Source organism: Hyperolius riggenbachi, chromosome 2 (assembly GCF_040937935.1).
Source record: "Hyperolius riggenbachi isolate aHypRig1 chromosome 2, aHypRig1.pri, whole genome shotgun sequence".
In the NCBI taxonomy this organism is placed as follows: Eukaryota; Metazoa; Chordata; class Amphibia; order Anura; family Hyperoliidae; genus Hyperolius; species Hyperolius riggenbachi.
In genome coordinates this window covers 233,906,883-233,921,119 of record NC_090647.1, presented here as the reverse complement: position 1 = coordinate 233,921,119, position 14,237 = coordinate 233,906,883, and the positions used below count along the sequence as shown (strand labels likewise).

At 45.4% G+C, this 14,237-nt stretch overlaps 1 protein-coding gene across 15 annotated transcripts in view; it reads left to right on the top strand.

Moving 5' to 3' along the window:
• Positions 1 to 14,237, top strand: part of DMD (dystrophin) — a 3,066,377-nt gene that overhangs the window by 2,053,705 nt on the left and 998,435 nt on the right. For all 15 annotated transcript variants that reach the window (XM_068268325.1, XM_068268327.1, XM_068268324.1 and 12 more), the window contains one exon: positions 4,803 to 4,920. In XM_068268325.1, coding sequence (XP_068124426.1) covers positions 4,803 to 4,920 — 118 coding nt within the window. The remainder of the gene's footprint in view (positions 1 to 4,802; positions 4,921 to 14,237) is intronic.

Sequence of the window (14,237 nt, the reverse complement as noted above, 5' to 3'; positions counted from 1 at the left end):
TGGTGGAAGGGGGTGAGGATGGGAGAGCAGCAGCGGGCACAGCAGCAGCAGCAACACAGTGGGTGGTGCCACCCCGCAGGGTCAGGGGAACTGCAGCAGGTTCCTCCGATCCTCTGCCATCCTCCGGCACACCTGGCCAAACCCCCCGCCTCAGCAGCAGCGTGAAGGCCCGCCACTGCCAAGCGCTGCTGCACTTGGTCAGCCTTGGGAAGACCAAGCTGACGGCAACCCATGTGTTGGCCAAACTCCAGGAGCAGGAGAGGATTTGGCTGACCCCCAGAGGCCTCAGAGTCGGAGAGGTGGTGGCCGACAATGGGGCCAATCTGGTTGCCGCAATAGACAGGGGAAACCTGACCCACATCCCCTGTCTTGCCCACGTGCTGAACCTGGTGGTGCAGAAGTTCCTGCGCACCTACCAGGGGATGGGCGAACTGCTGGAAACGGCAAGGAATGTTGTGCGTCACTTCCGGCGCTCGGCTGCAGCCTGTGCGAGCCTGGAAGACGTGCAAAAGGAGCTGGATCTGCCACGCCATCGGCTGATCCTTGACGTTCCGACTCGCTGGAACTCCACCCTGGCGATGTTGGAGCGTCTGGTTGAACAGAGGCACGCTGTCAAACAGTACCTTGCCCTGGCCACTGTTTCCGCAGCTCAGAGAAGGGACAAGACCAGCAACATCCCGTCCATCGTCCCCGATGATGACTGGAGGCACATGCAGCAGGTGTGCTTAGTGCTGGCTCCCTTCCTGCAGGCCACAAACATGGTGAGCAGGGACCATGCTATGGTCTGCGAGTGGGTGCCCCTGGTTTCTCTGCTGAACAGGGCCCTCGATGCTTTGCTGGAACAGGGAGCGGCAGCCTTGGACCAGCAGGAGCGGCAACCAGCTGCGCAGTCCACCTCTGAGGGGGAGGAGGAGGAGGACTTGGTGGAGGTCCCTGACCTGGCTGCTGATGAGGGGGATCAGCACAGCGCAGCTGAGTTGGTGCGGGGGTGGAGAGAGGATGAGGCGGCAGAGGAGGAGGATGAGGACAGCACTGACGTCGATGTGCCAGCAGACGTGGCCCGCCTCTTCCCAATGGCAGCGCACATGCTGACGTGCCTGCGCAGGGACCCCAGGGTGATCCAGATGAAGCAGAGGGAGGACATCTGGATCAGCATGATGTTGGACCCACGCCTCAAGGGGAAGTTGAGCCAGTTCCTGCCGCCTGCAGGAGGAGACCCAGCGCAACAAATAAGGAGCTTGCAGCAGGCCCTTGTTGAGCGCTTGGAGGAAGCCTTCCCCCAGCCTTCCACCCCCACTGTCCAGCAGCCAGCACAGAGGCAGCAGCAGGTGCCTGCATCCAGCAGCAGCAAGCGCCCCACAGACCTGCTGTCTCTCAGCCACGAGCTCTACAGGACTGTAGAGGCTCCGGCAGCAGTGACTAGAGAGGAGATGCATGCAGCAGCATCCTCCTCCGGTCACAGCCAGCGCCTGACCCGCATGGTGGCTGACTACATGGGGTCGTACAGCGGGCTTGACAGCGATGCCCCTGTTGATCCCATGGAGTATTGGGTCAAGCGCATGGAGATCTGGAGCGAGCTGGCGCAGTACGCCCTGGAAGTGCTGTCCTGCCCCCCTTCCAGCGTGCTGTCCGAGCGCTGCTTCAGTGCAGCTGGTAGCGTGGTCACCGAGAAACGCTCACGTCTGTCTCACAAGTCTGTGGACAGACTGACGTTTCTCAAGATGAACCAGGCGTGGGTGGAAGGCGAGTTCCTGGCCCCTGTTGTCGGCGAGAGGGGGACATGAACTGGCTGCCGGAACCATCGTTAATGTGCCTTACCACCCTTTACCACCTCCTGGCTCCTGCTCACTAAGCCAGCCTGGTTCACTTTGACTATTACGTCGCCTGCAGCCACACATTTTACACCTACAGTGGGCTGCTGTGTACTGCCCTTCTGCTGTCTGTCTGTGTTTCCCACTGCCAGGGTACACAGAATTACCTTCTTCTGCTGCCACTCTGCCACCAGCTATTACGTCAAACAATAGCTATATTGGTTGCAAAACCAAAACCAAACAAACCATTAAAAAAAAAAAGGTTTAATTTTTCTGAGGTGCCCGGGTTGAAAACTGTGTTGTTCCAGTTGTGTATTGGACACAATGTGGGCTGCACGACCGCTGTCTGGGACCTCCTGTTGTGTTTATTTACAGCCCTGGTATCACCGCTAGGTACCAGGGCTATTATGTCACGCTGCCTACCTGCTGCCACACTCACACTGCTCCTCCATACCTCCTCCTGCTGCTGCTGCTGCTGTCTGTCTGTGTTTCCCACTGCCAGGGTACACAGATGATTTACCTTCTGCTGCCACTCTGCCACCAGCTATTACGTCAAACAATAGCTGCTCGCCTACTCCTCCATTCCTCCTCCTCCTGCTGCTGCTGTCTGTCTGTGTTTCCCACTGCCAGGGTACACAGATGATTTACCTTCTGCTGCCACTCTGCCACCAGCTATTACGTCAAACAATAGCTGCTCGCCTACTCCTCCATTCCTCCTCCTGCTGCTGCTGTCTGTCTGTGTTTCCCACTGCCAGGGTACACAGATGATTTACCTTCTGCTGCCACTCTGCCACCAGCTATTACGTCAAACAATAGCTGCTCGCCTACTCCTCCATTCCTCCTCCTGCTGCTGCTGTCTGTCTGTGTTTCCCACTGCCAGGGTACACAGAATTACCTTCTTCTGCTGCCACTCTGCCACCAGCTATTACGTCAAACAATAGCTATATTGGTTGCAAAACCAAAACCAAACAAACCATTAAAAAAAAAAAAAGGTTTAATTTTTCTGAGGTGCCCGGGTTGAAAACTGTGTTGTCCCAGTTGTGTATTGGACACAATGTGGGCTGCATGACCGCTGTCTGGGACCTCCTGTTGTGTTTATTTACAGCCCTGGTATCACCGCTAGGTACCAGGGCTATTATGTCACGCTGCCTACCTGCTGCCACACTCACACTGCTCCTCCATACCTCCTCCTGCTGCTGCTGCTGCTGTCTGTCTGTGTTTCCCACTGCCAGGGTACACAGATGATTTACCTTCTGCTGCCACTCTGCCACCAGCTATTACGTCAAACAATAGCTGCTCACATTACTCCTCCATTCCTCCTGCTGCTGTTGCTGTCTGTCTGTGTTTCCCACTGCCAGGGTACACAGAATTACCTTCTGCTGCCACTCTGCCACCAGCTATTACGTCAAACAATAGCTATATTGGTTGCAAAACCAAAACCAAACAAACCATTAAAAAAAAAAAAAAAAGGTTTAATTTTTCTGAGGTGCCCGGGTTGAAAACTGTGTTGTCCCAGTTGTGTATTGGACACAATGTGGGCTGCACGACCGCTGTCTGGGACCTCCTGTTGTGTTTATTTACAGCCCTGGTATCACCGCTAGGTACCAGGGCTATTATGTCACGGCGAGCTGCCTGCCTCATTGACTGCCTGCTGCCACACACTCATCCTCCTCCTCCTGCTGCTGAATTTACCTCCTGCTGTCTTTGTGTTTCCACTGCCAGGGAGCACATACAATGGCGCTTCCAACATGCGTGCGCCCACCAGCTATTTGTTACGCTCAAAAATAGCTGCATTTCTTTAAAAAAAAAATTGAAAAGAGAAATACGTGAAGAAGAAGAAGACGATATTGAAAAAGAAGGAGAAGGAGAAGATGAAGATGAAGAAGAAGATGAAGAAGAAGATGAAGAAAATGATGAAGAAGATGAAAAAGAAGAAGAAGATGAAGAAGATGAAGAAGAAGAAGATGAAGAAGAAGAAGATGAAGATGAAGAAGAAGAAGAAGATGAAGAAGAAGAAGAAGAAGAAGATGAAGAAGATGAAGAAGAAGAAGAAGAAGAAGATGAAGAAGATGAAGAAGAAGAAGAAGAAGATGAAGAAGAAGAAGAAGATGAAGAAGATGAAGATGAAGAAGAAGAAGAAGATGAAGATGAAGAAGAAGAAGAAGATGAAGAAGATGAAGAAGATGAAGAAGAAGAAGATGATGAAGAAGAAGAAGAAGAAGATGATGAAGAAGAAGAAGAAGAAGAAGACAATATAGAAGAAGAAGAAGAAGATATAGAAGAAGAAGATCTAGAAGAAGAAGAAGAAAGATAAAGAAGAAGAAGAACAAGTATATACAGTAACACTACTGAACAAAATTAAGGACACAACTTCTCTTTCCACCTTTTTTTTTAAAGGAACATCCCCACATAATCACTTGCTGTTGTTACTTGGAAAAAAAGATGTTTCTTGCATCATTCACCCTCAAAACAAGTGTTGGAAGCTATTTAAGGCCAATTCGAATAGTCAGCTCGAATAGTGAGCTCGAATACCGACTCGAATAGTGAGCTCGAAGTCCGAGGTCGAATCGAATAGTAAAAATTATTCGACTCGAATATTCGACTGACCTCGAATAATTTACTATTCGAATTCGACCAAACTCGAATTTTAAAAAGGGGTATTTGAGCATCACTACTGGTTGGACAGCAGAGTTCAGCCTCCCAGCTGAAAGTGGCCTAACTCTGTTGCATCGAACGACAATGAACAATATCAGCACAGCACAGTGCAGATTTTCCTGTGGGGCTTCTTACATTGAGCATTTTGGTGGCATGTTTACCAGGATAAAAACATGAAACCAACACTATAGTTATAAAATAAATAGCATAGTTTATTTGTCTACTAGCAACTGTAAATGTCTTCAGTATCTTAAGTGCTTACACTGTGTAAGAATAAATTAATAATAATCATAATACAGGTATCTGTTAATGTATTCCTAATATTATTTTATGCAGGTTACTCTTCAGGATCTGGAGCAAAAGCGCCCTCATTTGGAGGAACTCATAACTGCAGCACAAAATTTGAAAAACAAAACAAGCAACCCAGAAGCACGAGCAGTGGTTACAGACCGCAGTAAGTTCTCTACATTTTTTTGTAATTAGTGACATTTTAGTACTGCAGTCACATGCATGTAACACATGTGTTCAGTCCAAAATGCAATATGTAAACTTTCAACCTCTTTTTGCAAAATTGTTTTTGTTTTGGGTTTTTTTTCAGTGTATAGAGAGGCTGTCATATTTATTTAATTTTAACCACTTCTGTGCCAGGGGGTATTTTTCTGATTGGTGCTGCGTGGGCTCTCCAGCCCGCAGCACCGATCAGATAGCAGCCAGGGCGATCAGACTTCCCCCCTTTTTTCCCCACTAGGGGGATGTCCTGCTGGGGGGGTCTGATCGCCGCCGGCTGCTTGCGCTTGTGGGGGGGGGGCTCTTCAAAGCCCCCCTCCGCAGCGCTTCCTGGCCTCCTTCCCCTTCCCTCCCTCTCCCTCCCCCTGTGAGCGGCGCAGGACGGATTTCCGTCCTGCGCCTGATGGGATAGGCTTTAGCCTATCAGATGCCGGCGATCCCCGGCCAGTCAGAGGCCGGGGATCGCCGATCTCCTCTACGGCGCTGCTGCGCAGCAGCGCCGTATATATGTAAACACTGGGGAAGATCTTCCCCGCGTGTTTACATTTACCCTGCGAGCCACGATCGGTGGCTCGCAGGGTGTTCACGGAGACACCCTACGTGAACTGACATGGAACGGCCGCTCATTTCCCTGGAAACCACTTCAGGATTCAGGGGCGTAATTAAGCGTACGCAGAATCCTGAAGTGGTTAAACACTACCATTTTGTTTTAGTTCTGGACAAAGTACAGTAAGAATAGAAAGAAGAGAATTACAACTAACAATATATACTTCTGGGTCAATGAATGGAGAGAATCCTCTTTTGGGGGGCTTAAAATGAAATAAATTCCTGGCAAAAATCCCCACACTTTCCCATTCTACTAAACATTTATTTATACAACTGTTTCACCATTGGTGACATATCACTTTACTTTTTTCCTGTCTCAGGGAATAGATATTCTCCCCAGTAGAAACCTAGATACCAATATTTGTTCTTAAAGAGACTCTGTAACAAAATTCTCATCCTTATTTCTTCTATCCTATAAGTTCCTATGCCTGTTTAGGGATGAGCGTAATGACCTAATTACGAATTTCCGAAATTTCGCGAAATTACTACAATTACGATTTTAGCAGTAATCGAAATTTCGTAATTTTCGCAAATTACGCAAATTTTCGTAATTACGATTACGAAATTTAGTATTTTAAAGTTTGCAAAGGTTTCTATCCCTCTAGATGCCTAAAATGAATAACCAACTCCTCCTCTCTCCCTCTCTCCCTCTCTCCCTCTCTCCCTCTCTCCCTCTCTCTCTCTCTCCAGAGATTTGTAGTATTTCAAAACCATACTCACATTCATGACATGTCCAGGGATCAAACCCAGGCCAACCACATGGAAGACAGCTATGCTCACCACCATACCACCAAACACACACTAAATAGACTGCTAACCTAAATCTTACTTGTAGACAGTCATATGAGACACATGCTGGGTGCAGGGCTTTGTGATTGGACCATGCGATAGAGTGAGGTGCAAAAATGAAATCATGCCTAGCAGAGGATGGTTTCACAGTGCTAAATGCTAGGCTGGCTGTGGTGCAATTGGTTAGTGTGTCTGGCTGGTAACAGCAAGGTTACAGGTTCAATTCCATCCAGGCATGTCTTTTCCTTTTGCGTTCAACAGTTGTCCAAACAGAGCCAACAGAGCCCCAGATAGCCATGTAGAGTTAGGTCACAGCTAGCCTGGCTGTGGTGCAATTGGTTAGTGTGTCTGGCTGGTAACAGCAAGGTTACAGGTTCAATTCCATCCAGGCATGTCTTTTCCTTTTGCGTTCAACAGTTGTCCAAACAGAGCCAACAGAGCCCCAGATAGCCATGTAGAGTTAGGTCACAGCTAGCCTGGCTGTGGTGCAATTGGTTAGTGTGTCTGGCTGGTAACAGCAAGGTTACAGGTTCAATTCCATCCAGGCATGTCTTTTCCTTTTGCGTTCAACAGTTGTCCAAACAGAGCCAACAGAGCCCCAGATAGCCATGTAGAGTTAGGTCACAGCTAGCCTGGCTGTGGTGCAATTGGTTAGTGTGTCTGGCTGGTAACAGCAAGGTTACAGGTTTGATTCCATCCAGGCATGTCTTTTCCTTTTGCGTGCGCGCGCTGCGCCATTGAACCCCATGGGGTATTTTGCGTGCGTAAAACTTTACGCATGCAAAACTTTGTGCTCGGTGTTTGGACAACTGTTGAACTCAAAAGGAAAAGACATGCCTGGATGGAATCGAACCTGTAACCTTGCTGTTACCAGCCAGACACACTAACCGATTGCACCACAGCCAGGCTAGCTGTGACCTAACTCTACATGGCTATCTGGGGCTCTGTTGGCTCTGTTTGGACAACTGTTGAACGCAAAAGGAAAAGACATGCCTGGATGGAATCGAACCTGTAACCTTGCTGTTACCAGCCAGACGCACTAACCAATTGCACCACAGCCAGCCTAGCATTTAGCATTGTGAAACCATCCTCTGCTAGGCATGATTTCATTTTTGCACCTCACTCTATCGCATGGTCCATGGTCCAATCACAAAGCCCTGCACCCAGCATGTGTCTCATATGACTGTCTACAAGTAAGATTTAGGTTAGCAGTCTATTTAGTGTGTGTTTGGTGGTATGGTGGTGAGCATAGCTGTCTTCCATGTGGTTGGCCTGGGTTTGATCCCTGGACATGTCATGAATGTGAGTATGGTTTTGAAATACTACAGATCTCGAGAGAGAGAGAGAGAGAGAGAGAGAGAGAGAGAGAGAGAGAGAGAGAGAGGAGGAGGAGGAGGAGGAGGAGGAGGAGGAGGAGGAGGAGGAGGAGGAGGACTGGCTGTGCTATTCATTTTAGGCATCTAGAGGGATAGAAACCCTTACAAACCTGAAAAAGTAAAATTTCGGTTGGAGACACGAAATTCGTCATTACGGGAGTGAAATTTCGATTACGAAATTGTAAATTACGATTTGAAAATTAATTACGAAATTACGAATTTGGGTCGTAATGTTAAATTTCGCATTCGTAATAAAAGCAGTTCGAAATTTCGAAAATTTCGGCTCATCTCTATGCCTGTTCTAATGTGGTCTGGCTTGCTGCAGCCTTTCCTAGTTGCACAGTGGCTGTGTTATCTCTGTTATATGATCTAATCTTCTCTCCTCTGTCGGGTCTGTCGGGCTCAGGCAGTCTGGCTGGAATGTGCTGTGCTGCTTGTGATTGGGTAGAAACTATACATACCCTCTCCAGGCCCCCTGCAAGCTCTGTGTGACTCACACACTCTGCTTACTTGAACCTATCACAATCTTTTAGCAGCCATGTCTTTTGTTTGTAAACACTGCCTAAAACGGGTAATTACAAGCCAGGTTTGCATCAGAGAGTGGCAGAAACAGCACAGAGGGGCCCAGGAGAACATAATGAATAGAATGGTATGCTTTTTATTGTAACAATTTTAGAGTACAGATTCTCTTTAATGAGTTTGCAAGCCTTCTCCATTTAATACAAAATAAAAAGATCATTTTTGGCTAGAATTCATCTTCAAAATAAATCTTTTTCATTCTGCACACTCTGGACATATCAACTCTGGCTGCTGTTGTTTTTTCAATGGTTTATTTATTTTTTGTTTGATGGTGCTTGCCCGCCCTTTTTTTAGTTTATAGTCTGACAGCAAATATTTAGATTGGGCAGTGATCATCTGATACTGTACAAAACGTTACACATATCACACAGAGTTTAGTCCTTGATAAATAATGAAACCCAGCAATATTAATCAACCTTCCTGGCGGTAAGCCCAAGCTGAGCTCAGGCTATGCCACCGGAAGGCACCGCTCAGGCCCCGCTGGGCCGATTTGCATGATTTTTTTTTTGCTGCACGCAGCTAGCACTTTGCTAGCTGCGTGCAGTGCCCGATTACCACTGCTACCCGCCGATCCACCACTATCCGCGTCGCCGCAGCCGCCCCCCCCCAGACCCCGTGCGCTGCCTGGCCAATCAGTGCCAGGCAGCGCTGTGTGGTGGATCGGAATTCCCTTTGACGTCACGACGTCGATGTCGTCGGTGACGTCATCCTGCCCCGTCACCATGGCGATGGGGAAGCCCTCCAGGAGATCCCGTTCTTTGAACGGGATCTCCTGATCTCCGATGGCCGGGGCTGGGGGGAGACGTCTCGCTACATGAAAAAAACATGATTTTTTTTTTTTTTAAACGTATTTGCTGCCCCCTGGCGGATTTTAATAAACCGCCAGGGAGGTTAAGCAAACTTTTAAGGTGTCTACACAGATCTAATCTTGATTGGCCAATTGTATCACTTTCATGTAGTCTAAGAGCTTACCTCTCCAAAGTACTTGGAAGTGGTAAAATTGGCCAATCAAGGTTGGATATGTATACCAAGCGTTGCACTGTAGTATTAAATCATTTTAATTTGCTATGATCATAATAGATGCTAGGTCAGTGTGCTCCTGAATCCTCTCCTTTTTTGTTTTTCACTTTATCTATATTAAATCTTTTACATACCCAATAAGCAAACAAAGCAGTACAATTAGGTTAAACATGCCATACAAAGTTAAAAAAGTTAAAAGTTAAATAAAAGTTATAACGTATTCCGTTATTTTTTTTTTTTTTTGCTAGGAAGATGTTCAAAAAGTTACTTGGGAAATACATATAACAAGATAGTTCATGAGATAATCGTTTGTAATGTATTTCTGATAATCATTTGTCATAAACTGGGTGGTTGTCTAAAACACAGAAGTGGCAAATCAGGAAGTGGCTTCATGACATCTTATTTAACATAATTAGCTTGAATTCAGTAACTTCAGCCTGCTGGACTCTGAACACCACACTGCTAAAGTAGTCAGGACGTTTGTCATTAACATGTTGGCATTTCAGTAATTGTTTCACTTTACTTAACACAATTAGCTTGAAGTCACTGAATCCTTACACCTCTCTGCTAAATAGAAGCCAGTATAGTTGCCATTAATGCTCGCATTCCTTTCTGTATAATTGCATTTTTTTATGTTGCATTGTAATATGAATATGAGGGGATGAGTTAGCATAGGTGCCAGTGTTCACCATGGTTTTAACAGAGTTGGGATTTGGGACCTGTTGAATGACAAAAATGTGGTCCTGTTTGACTGAACTACTCACAAATGGAAGAGGGTATTATTATTACATAATTGTATATAATGCCAACATCTTCTGCAGCACATAGTGTGAATAGTCATGTTGCTAACTGCCCCTCAGAGGAGCTTACAATCTAATCCCTACCATAGTCAGTCATTGCTTTATGTTCCTGTTGCAATCTAAGACCGATTTCAGTTAGAGCTTACCTGACACTTGCAGTATAGTCTAAGAGCTAACATGTAAAAATTGCCTTCATAATAACACAATATACTGTATACTAGTAATACATTCCTTAACCATTGGAACCTACTGTTTCTTAGCAAAAGTAGGTCTGGAACATCCATGAGGTATGTAATTGCCTAAGCAATATATTTTAAGATGTGCCTCAGAGGAGCATTGTGGGAGAATGTTATTTGTAAAATTTTTACAATGTATGCAGTGGAAAAGAGCACAAGCATATGAATGGCGCATATTACCTTGGAGAAGATGTTAAAGCAGTAGGATCAGCCATACTATGCCAGGGAAATGCCAGGGAAAAAAACACATATATAAGTCGATAAATACTTGATCTTCTCACAGAACACATGTATTGTGCTATCCACGTTTTGATTTCAGTAAATGTTATATAGTAAATTACGAGAATTATTTTCCTGGTGGGGGCCATGTCTTTTGCCCACAGTTAAGGCTAACTCGTGATGTCATTTCTGCCCTTTACTTTTTTTCTTGTCTCCTCCAATCGCTGAGTCGCCTCAGCCTTGCTTGTAAACACAAGTGAGTAGGGAATTAGGTTTCAGGTAAGCAGCTGGCAGGGAAAATAAAGGAAAGAGGAGGAACACATTATAGATAAAAAGAACCCCCAGCACGCAATTCTTTGGCACGACTACTAAAGGGCCAGTGTTCCTTAAGTATGTGATAACTCCAAATCAGAACAGCAGAAAAAGTTTTGAAAGTTTTGAATGCAGGATTAGCATCTTTATCACTTAATACACTCAGACCAGTTGCTGTTGAAATTAGATTTTTATGGTGACGATACCACTTTAACTGACGCCATGGTAGAAAAAACAACAGGGATACCCATACTGTGTTAAAGTAGCATATTTTGAACGTTGCAAACATCTTCAGGAGTACAATTATTCATAGTTATGTTTCCCTAAGTTTTTTTTTACAAGATTGGTATTTAACTTTAACCATCAAACTCCCTGGTGGATAGCTCGGGCTAGCCGTTAAGAACTCTATGCAAGTATAGTGCACAGCGGGCATTTTTACTCACCAGGGATCTAGACATTGGTAGCCATTCTCTTTTCTGTCCTCCGAGGCTCTAAATCACTCTGGTAAGGTCGCCGTCAGTGATCTCACTACAGAGTTACAGCACCACCCGGAGAACAGAGGGAAAAATTGCCGCGCTGGAGCCCAGGGAGGTGAGTGAGTGCAGGGGCTGCTGCATTTTGGTGGCATGATTTTTTCCTGATTTTAGGGTTTGAAATGTGCAGAAAAGACCCTAAAATCTGGAAATAATCATGCTGCCAAGAAGGTTAAAGAGTCACCTTTAAGCCCGGTATACTCAACAAAAGTCGTTTGAAACATCCAAAAAAACACATTTTGAGAAATCAGATGAAAATTTAACCAAATGACAATGAGCGACTGATATTGGGTATTTTGTCTGATCCATCCAGTGCACAAGAGTATTTAAATTTGTCACCAGTAAAGTCATTTCTGTGACATTGGTTGTTTGTTTACAATGACTTTTATTGAGCATGTATATGGACATTTAGATTTTGAACTTTTTCAGAGATAGTTATAGATGGGGCCATCCTTAAACATGGTAAAGGCACTATATAAGACTGAAAATAAAGGTTTAGCCCCTTACATGCTGTGCCATATTTTTAAATAATCAAATCTTATTTTTAAATGTGTCTTTTTATTATGGAATACTGTAAATACTTTACTCATTTTATACTTTCACTGCAATGCCTCACCATACCTAGTCATAATTAAAATGCGGAAGGGTCAGATCAGGTAATTTTGCTCTTCCAGAGATGCCATTCTCCAAGTAATAAATGTATTTCTACTTCATTAAGTAAAAAAGTTAGAATTTGATTCAAAAAATAATGTCAGACTAGCTCAGATAAGATTCCATACACTATTATAAATCTTCCTAACAGAATGCATTCAGCTGTAAAAAACAGAGATAATAATTTTGTTTAAATTAGAAAGTTATTTTGTAGACTGTATATTTATATAAAGCTGCAGAGAAATATTATCCTGCCAAATTGAAAAGGCAATAAAGATAAAGATATGACTCACAGCAGCTTGCTGGGCATATAGAAATAATGGCAATGCTGGTTCACCTCAAGCACCAACCGGTCACCCGCAGCCAAAAGGAATCTTGGGCACCCCATAAGCCACAACACTAATTTCAGCTATAGCAGCACCCAGTGGACAATTTGGGCATGGAGCGTGATGAGTATAGCCTAAGCACCAGGGCAACAGAGGGACCAAAAGCAGCAGAGATAGCACAGAAATAATAATGCATTGGAGTGGTTCTGTACCTGAAGCTTAATGAGGCAACAGCAGTAGTGTGCACACAGCTCTGGGTGTCAGTGGGTTGTGAAGTGTCACATACCCAAAAAAAAAACACAGGAGACTGATGTGCTAGTCCTCAAAAGGGCTGTTTGGTGAGCTTTCACATCAAGTAAGGATTTAAGGAACAAGAACACAGCCTAGCTAATGCTTTCTCTACCCATCTGCAGCAAGTCTGACCCTGCTCTCACTAACAGTAAGCAGCCAGCAGAGAATTGATCCAATATGGCCACCGCAACTGCTTTTTGATAGGGGGTGGAGGGTCCAGGAAGTGGTGCTAGCTGATTAGCTGCCATGTCTCTGCTGACTGTGAGGTAAGGGGTCAAAGTTTAGCTCAGTGATGATATATAGGGGGCAAATCGAACACACCAAATGTTTGCTGTCCACCACGATGCGAACAGCTCGCTGGCGAACTGTTCAGGCCATCTCTAATGATGAGTGAGGAATTGAATGGGGATTCATGTTACCACTTTGCACTACTAGTTCTCAGTTGGATTTCTATTGAAATGTTACCAAGAATTGAATAAATCATTGTACCCTCTAGTTCAATTTATCTGTACCATTCACAGCTATGTGGCTATTCATATCTCCTGCCCATCTGACTAAATTTCGCAGCTACCAAACCTAACAATAGTTTCACTCAATTTTCCCAAATTAGCCAGAAAAAGAGTACATACTTTGGACGCAGGCAGCAAACAACGTCCTCCTCAGTACCACAGACTGCAATGTTAATTACGTCTATGGGGCATTGTGGTGCTTAGTTTCAGCACACTCAGGGATACATTCAGCACTATTTGGAAAGTGGCAGCGCAACAGCACGCCAACTGGCAAGCGGATATCATACATTAATAAGCAAGGTTAGTGTTACTTGTAGGAGCAAGAAGAATAGTGTTATATGAATTGGCAGCAAGTTAAGTGTTTATTCTAGCTAATGCTGAATTCCTCTTCCAAGTGCAGCAGCACCTCTCCCATTCCATGTGTAAAATACATGTACTGCTGCCCCTGTTTTTCATATACAGCTCCCTTGCACATCATCTTCCATTTTCATTTGCTGCCTACTCTTTCATATGTAGCAACACCTATTTCATGCTTCAGCTGGCCGCACAAGGCCCAGGCTTTTGTGGCCTTTCCAGAAATCTGGCCCTGGTTGTAGTGGCAGTAAGGTAAGTGTTAAATATATCAGCAGTACTGTTAGGCCCAGTTCACATTAGCGTTCGCTATCAGGATTTTCCGGATCGGATCCGGAACGCATACTGTACAAGCGGAACGTACGTTCCGCATAGCAATGTAATGTCTATGCGGACGTTCACACGCGTCCGTTCCGTACGTACCGGAGCCGGATCGGATCCGGACTCCGGACTCTTTTCCAACATGCGCTATTTTTTGGGTCCGGATCTCCGGCCCACGCATCCTGACCGGAGCCTGACCGGAGCCTGACAGCACCATCAGGCACACAGAAACCAATGGGGAACGGAAGGCACAGAACACACTGCCTACAAAAACCTGACATTCTACCCCACTTCCTATGCGTATCCAAGCGGCCATTTCAGATGGGGACACATGGGCCAAGCATG